The sequence below is a fragment of the Cyrtonyx montezumae genome, unplaced genomic scaffold (genome assembly GCF_038088225.1).
Source record: "Cyrtonyx montezumae isolate F1298 unplaced genomic scaffold, pur_monq_1.0 scaffold_2, whole genome shotgun sequence".
NCBI classification, from domain to species: domain Eukaryota; kingdom Metazoa; phylum Chordata; class Aves; order Galliformes; family Odontophoridae; genus Cyrtonyx; species Cyrtonyx montezumae.
The window spans coordinates 44,211,790-44,218,708 of NW_027071936.1; the positions used below are offsets into that span (position 1 = coordinate 44,211,790).

The following is a 6,919-nucleotide window of genomic DNA, read 5'->3' on the forward strand; positions in this document are numbered from 1 at the left end:
AAGAACACACAAGAAAATATGCAATTCAAAATTTAATGCTGAAAGTAACTGTACATAAAATAAATAAGTTACAGTTCAAACAAAAGCACAACTGGCTTTTTAAAGTGCATGTGTGTAAGGCTTTTAGCCTGTGAACTCCATTGGCTCAACATAGGAAAAGAAATATTAAAAAGAAATGCTTAAGTCAGCCACACGTGTTTTAAGGATGAATAGGGACCGGCTCAGCCCTGAACAAACAGCCAGCTTCATTGCCTTGGGGCAGACATGGTTCTCATCGAGCTCAATCACAGGTTCTTTCTCTGCCTATTATACACCAGGGAAACACAGAAAGGAGAAGAGTGTCTTGCACTGGCAGCTGTAATGGACTATCCCTCTAACTCCAGGCTTATTCATCAAAAGCTCTGTGTTAGATCACACAGTCTGGACAGTTGCTTTTTTTTTTTTTTTTTTCCCTCCAGACAGTAAGAAAGATGCACCAGTTATTTGTAATTAGATATGTTTACACCCTATGCACAATAGTTTTGCATACAAAGAGTCCGGTCAAGTTGTCAGCAATAACATAGCTAGTAAAAAAATAAAGGATCCTTGTGTACAGTCATGATACCCAGTCACATCCACTTATTTCACACTTATTTTTACAGAACAGTTGTCTGTTTTCACGTTTGTTTTGAAATACAAGGGAAATAAACAGCTCTACTGTGCAATAAACTGAACAGATACATCATGCTGTCCTTCCTCCAAGTGAGAGTGTTGTAAAACAGGAGTGGTTACTTCGGAACAGTGAACTGCTCAAGTACAAGTTGAGAGTCACAGCTAAAAGATTGTCTCTGCACAAACATTAAGCCAGATCTGTTCTGTCGGAGAAAAAGGCATTTATTGGAAAGTTCAATTTCCAAGTGAAAATACTCGTTCTACAAGTTACATCCTAGAACCATTTCAAGACTATTCCTGTGGGGTTTATTGTTTTTATTCTTTTCCCATTTGCCACTGTTCATTGCTCAAGCAACTTGTTTCTGCAGCCACACAGATCGCTGTCTGAACCATCCTGTCACAATACCAGACTGCAGACATGCCAGTGTTAGACACCCCTGGTTTCAAACTTGGGAGAGGCGTTGGGAAGAACAACACCTATTCTCAGCCCTGCAGTCAGACAGATGTGACAGTCCTCACTTTGGCAGACAGAGCTTGCTTAAACCTCCTCTTCAGATCCTGCATATTGGGCGATTTGGGCCGTGGAATGAGAGAAGTTCTCCGTCTCTCAGGGGTGCTGGTGGTCTGTTGTTTACTGACTTCTTTGCAGAGGACATGGAAGGCATTGAAGACATCATTGTAGTTTTCACTGACAGACACTTCGTAGAAAGCACAGCCCAGCATGTTGGCCAGCTGAAGTCCGTGCTGAGGCTCCACCTCTTTAATATGCAAGAGATCAGCTTTGTTTGCTACAATGACAACAGGGACAGCGTTCCCCGGATGCATGTGTCGAATGTGGTGGTATAGGTGACTGAGCAGTTCATAGCTCTTATAGTCTGTGATGGAGAAGACGATCACCAGGGCGTCCGCCCAGCGAATGCATCTGTTCAGCTGCTCATTACAATCCAGGCTGTGTTCATGGATCTGTAGAGTGAACAGTCTCAAATTAGCCGGTTGAAGTCGTAAAAGACTTTTAAAAGGTTCCTTTAGCCTTTAAATCTAAGTAGCATTTTACAGCTTTGGACATATGCATCTGCATTTCACATTGTAAGTACAAAACTTAATCTGAGAGTGTTGAATAAATACATATGTTGATTCAGCTGCAAAAAACTGGAATTTAACACTGGAGTTTTCTGTGCTCAAACATAAAATTGACCTGAGCCGTTCTGCATGCAGAGAAAGACTTTGTAGTTCCACAGAATGGGAAATTAACTGGCTAGACAGTAAGTCTAGGGAAGCAAAGATATGAGCTGGAAGCATTTAGACCTGGAGTGCTGCCCAGTTCAAAAAGGCAAAACTCCAGCACTGCTCAGGTCTGTACATATGTTCAGAACTTCAAACTGTAATATCCTAATGAACACGGCTCCAATGCCATAGACTTCGCTTTTTATTATATAAATGTACAAGTTTTGTTGGGCAGTAGCCACGACGTTTTCTTCCACATGTGTACCACATTTACACAAAGTGAGCTGGCTTTCTTCCACCTAATGTTCCTAATATATGGCAACAAGACACTTCAGTAATTCAGCCGTTCCAAAGCAAAGGGCCTCCAACGTACAAACAATTCACCCAAAACGGCAAGGGGTTTTCTACTACCAGCAAACTTCAGGCACCCAACCCATTGGTCTGGCAGCTATGGCTAAAGCTCAGGTTGCCAGCTCTCCTACCCAGAGCTGGGCACTGAAACAGACGGCAGAACGTTGCTATGAAGAGCAGAACAAGGTGCTGCAGCAGATGGACATGCACACCAACCTGGGGCTGCTCCAGTGTCTGCGTGGGTGCACCTGACTCACCTGCACACCCGGGGTGTCCTGCACTTGGATGGCCAGCAGCTCGCCGTCGATCTGGATGTGCCGGCTGTAGAGGTTACCTGGCAGAACAGCAACAGGTTCACACACACGTACTCCTCAGACACACTGCGCTGCTTTGGGTACCCGTTAATCATTCCGGTTGAGTGCTTAAACTCTTTAGCTGGCTTGTAATAGTGTTACTGGAAGCCTGGGGTTTATGACTGCTTACACCAGCGTTGGGATTTAACAAGCCTGGGATTTAAGCTGGCCCTGAAGCCGGGCGTTCAGCACCACGTAGCTCTGCCACTTCCAAAGGAGTGCCGTGCAGAACAGCCGGCCCTTGGTACAGAAGGGCGGTATGCCGGGCAGCGTTTCCACGCCTCTAAAGCCATTCCTCTCTGGGTTACGGATATAACCGCTCCGCTTGGGCTGTGCGGCTCCGGGGCTGCTTTTGTTCCCCAGGCAGCGCTCAGCATCGCCCCATCTCCTCCCACGAACCGCGGCCGCCCCGATCGCTCGGCCGCCGGCACCGAGCTCGGCAGGGCCCCAATCGCCAGCAGTACATCACATCGTATCGTCTTAGATTAAAAAAAATACACTAACAAAAACCAGCCCTGCTATAAGCGGGGCACTACCGCCAGACATCCCCCACGAGGGGCTCCGATCCTCCCCGCCCGCCCGCGCTGCCCACCTGCGTTCCGCTCGTAGTCCCCGATGAATCTCCGCGTCAGGAACCGCACCACGAGCGCTGCGGACAGGCACGGAGAGCGTTAGCCGAGCTCCGCCGCCCCGGCCCCGATATCCCCCCCTCTCCTCCCCGCCTCACCTGTCTTGCCCACGCCGCTGCCCCCCACCACGGCGATCTTGACCAGGCGAGGCCGAGCCGCGGGGCAGCCGTCACCGCCGGGCGCGCACTCGGCGATGGTGCACATGCTGTGCGTCAGGCGCATGGCGCAGCCCCGCGCAGCCCCGCGCTCACAATGACGCCGCCGCCGTTCCCGCCGCGTTTTTCCCGGCCCCCGCCAGCCCCAAGCCCCGCCCCCTTTCCTGCAGCCAATCCGCGCGCCGAGCGGGTCCCGGCCACGCCCCCATCCCCCCCCACACACACCCCGCATTGAGGGGGCCGAGGTGGGGGCTGAGGTGACTGGAGGTTGAGGGGGGTTGTGCGCAAAAATGAGGGCCGAAGCCGGTATCTCGGGTGTCGGGCACCCCCGTATTCAAGAGCTGCTGAACAGGTGCTGCTGAGGAGCTCCGTCCTGCCAAACTGACACCAGCGTGCCTCTCATCCGCAGCGCGATGCAGAAACAGAGTGGGAAAATCAAGTGCAACATCAGTATGGACATAGAGACTGCTAAAGATTGGAAAATAAAAGGGGAATGCAGATCACAGAATCACAGAATTGTAGGGGTTGGAAGGGGCCTCTAGAGATCATCGAGTCCAACCCCCTGAGATGAGGGAGGGGATCATGGTAGGGTCACTGTGCGGATCCAGGGAAGATGGGCTTCACCACACAACTGCACTAGTTTTCTTAAGAAGGAGAAATAGAACCAAAGTTTGGCTCAAAACCACATCAGGGAGAGCGTTAGAAGAGAGCTGGGGTGTAACTGGGGTGTCCCGGTGGCCCTGGCCAAAGGCACTCAGAGTCACAGCAGATGAGCATTTGTGCAGAGCTCGTGCAGAGCTGCAAAGTTATGTTTGCATATGGAAAAAGGTTTCTCAAATACAATGCAGCAGATTGCTGCTCCCTCAGAAGCTGCTGCTCTCCCGGCTATAAATGTGAGTGTAGATGCTATGAATAGCAAGCCAGGCTGGATGCAGTGCTGGATGCAGCACAAGGACTGCTCTCCCTGCCAGCACCAGAACAAGAGGAGGTGATGATGGTTTCCATTTGTAAAGGCCACCAAGATCATAGGAAAAAAAAACAATCACTTGATAGATTTCAAGTAGATGCAGTTCAGAATGAACTATTCAGAATGAATGGATGGGTAAAAGTATGCCTATAAAAAGCCAAGAGCAAAAAGGGTATAGAATTTGAAAAAATCAACAGGGCTGAAGGGCTCAAAGACCTGAATGCAAAGGAAACAGTGGTTTTCTTTATGCCACAGCAGCAGAAGTGGTACACACATTGTATCTCATGCAGCAGGAAAGGGCTACACAGAAGATCTCTTGACAGCTTGTTAGCAAAGGTCGCTAGAAATAGAGAGCCTAGGGTTAATGATGATGAAGATTCTTCCCCTGAGATAGTCTCATCTTCAAGATGGGGAAATGCGGAATTGATGGCAGATATTTCAGCCTGGGAAGAAGAAACGGATTTGCCACGCAAGAAGAAGGTCTTACAGATAGAAGAAAGAGTCTGTCAGCATTTCGAAATCCAGTGAGCGTTTTGCCTCCATTTTTAATAAAGAAGATTGTGTGAGAGATGTGAGCAAAAGGAGGATGAGTAACGTGAAGGCAGCCATGGGTAATTACTGCAGTGGGGAAATCAGTCTGACTTCAGAGTGACAACAGACCAAGCGTGTGAAGATGAGAGTGGGAAGACAGGAACTCTTCCTATAGCTCTCACATCATTGTGGAACATGTGCATTAAAGAAAGGAAGGGAAATGGTTTACAGTAATGCGGACAAATTTTGAAGGAAAGAATTATTAATAGTATAGGAATAAATGGGATAAAATGAAACAGTGCTTCAGAATGATATCTTTCATTGTTACAATTCCATCTCCCTTTGCTTTCAAGAAAGGAAACAGCAGATCTAACCCATTTGAGGTGAGTAATGCCTGACACTGTCCAGCAGGAGCTGGTTCTTCAAACAGAAGTACAGGGGATCAAGAGGCAATGACAAGGAGCTGTGTGTATGTGGCAGACTGGAAGGAAGTTACTCCGTGGGACTCATCAGTGCTCCTCTCTTCCTCCATCTTTTCATCACAACAGTATCATCAAGAACGTGGATGTGCTAATGAAATGCACTGTTGGAAGAGCTGGGGGTCATCACCACTTCAAACAAGAGTGGGAATAACATGCTGGAGAAATTGGGTGCCTCTTAGAACTAGGTTAATGAAAATATAATTAAATTTGATGGTATTCATGGCTTGCAGAGACAAATCACAAAATTCTTTTCCATCAACTATGAGATCAGCACTTGGAAAAGAAAGACTAGTTAATCACAGGGTGAGTAGGAACTGTGTAATCAGGCAACTGTAAATCCAGCTATATCAGATATGAATACCTGAAATAATAGGGGAGATTCTGTCACCTGGGCTCAAGAAAGAATACAGCTAAAGCAGAACAAATAGGGGTGAAAGTCACTGCCATGATGAAGGCCCGGGCAGCCTGTGCATGGAGAAAGAGGTGCCAGGGAAGCCAAGAGTAGAGGCCAACGTCAGCATGAGAACAAGTGGGTGTAAGCTTGTTTCTGCAGTCAGAGCAGGAAAACACTGGACCAACCCTCTAGCAAGAGTGCTAAGAGCAAAATCAAACTTAACTTTCTTTAAATGGAGCTGGAGTTTGTATCAGGTATTCTAAAATGGGACTGACTGCAGTGACAATGAGATGAAATGATCGAGAGGTGTCTTCTGGAGGCCTACGGAGATACACCAGCACTGCTACAGAGGTAAGCATACAGGCCTAATGCACAACAGTGTCTGCAGCTGTGGTGTCTGCAGAGCACAGTGCACAGAGGTAGGAGGGAAATTGGAAAGAGTAATGAAAATAAGACGATGCCTGGATAAACTGAGAATGTCAGAGGTATTCTCCATCTTGTGAAAGAGATTATTAGAGACAAGCTGGAAGTGCTAAAATAAGCAGAGATTGGGCTTCTCTCTCTGCATCTCTGAACACAAAAAGTGAAACAAGCCAGTGAGACTGAAAGGTGAAACTTGGAGAAAAGCTGAGGTACAAAATACATTCTTATAAAATATGCACTCAAGCCAGTGGATCAATTGTTACAGGAAGGCACTGGGATGGAAATAAAATTAGCAGCAGCATGCAAAGAAGTATATCTATAGATTATGAGAAAATGCAGTTTTACAACATTTTATGCTAGCATAAAATCCATCAGCAGCAGCAAATTACTTTCCTCAACATTTGAACTAGTCTCTTAAGCACTAGGGACCAGAAAGAGCTCTAGAACAGCATGGACACGCTTCCTTGTCCATCAGTCTTTTTAACATAATTCAGTTATTATTAAATTTAATTAATTAATACAATTTAATTCTCATCCTTTAATGCAATTTATTTTCTTATGTCTTCCTCTCAGTTACGTGGGAGCGACTGCTGTCAGAGAAGAGGTCTCACCCCGGATGGCTGCAGGTCAGAGCTGCTGTGAATGACATCCCACAACTTAGGGGTGTGCATTTGTAAGACTTACTCTGTGCTATTGCTCAGTGAGTGTGCTTACATGTGGCTTACACGTTTCAGAAAGACACTTCCATCAGCAGCCAGG

At 47.0% G+C, this 6,919-nt stretch overlaps 1 protein-coding gene across 1 annotated transcript; it reads right to left on the bottom strand.

Annotated features, from left to right (window-relative positions):
• Positions 1-455: 455 nt before the first annotated feature.
• On the bottom strand, positions 456-3,437 carry RASL11B (RAS like family 11 member B). Its single transcript, XM_065737026.1, has 4 exons — positions 3,307-3,437; positions 3,172-3,228; positions 2,484-2,560; positions 456-1,614 (listed from the first exon to the last, which is right to left on the bottom strand). The coding sequence occupies exons 1-4, from the start codon at positions 3,428-3,430 to the stop codon at positions 1,147-1,149; spliced, it is 726 nt and encodes a 241-aa protein (XP_065593098.1). The 5' UTR covers positions 3,431-3,437; the 3' UTR covers positions 456-1,146.
• Positions 3,438-6,919: the final 3,482 nt, after the last annotated feature.

What these genes read in the sequence shown, in the direction of transcription:
- RASL11B (XM_065737026.1), bottom strand. Translation starts at nt 3,430, where the DNA reads ATGCGCCTGACGCACAGCATGTGCACCATCGCCGAGTGCGCGCCCGGC. An exon ending in CAGCGGCGTGGGCAAGACAG is followed by an intron (nt 3,229 to 3,306) that starts GTGAGGCGGGGA and finishes GCCTGTCCGCAG; the next exon opens with CGCTCGTGGTGCGGTTCCTG. An exon ending in GGACTACGAGCGGAACGCAG is followed by an intron (nt 2,561 to 3,171) that starts GTGGGCAGCGCG and finishes CTGTTCTGCCAG; the next exon opens with GTAACCTCTACAGCCGGCAC.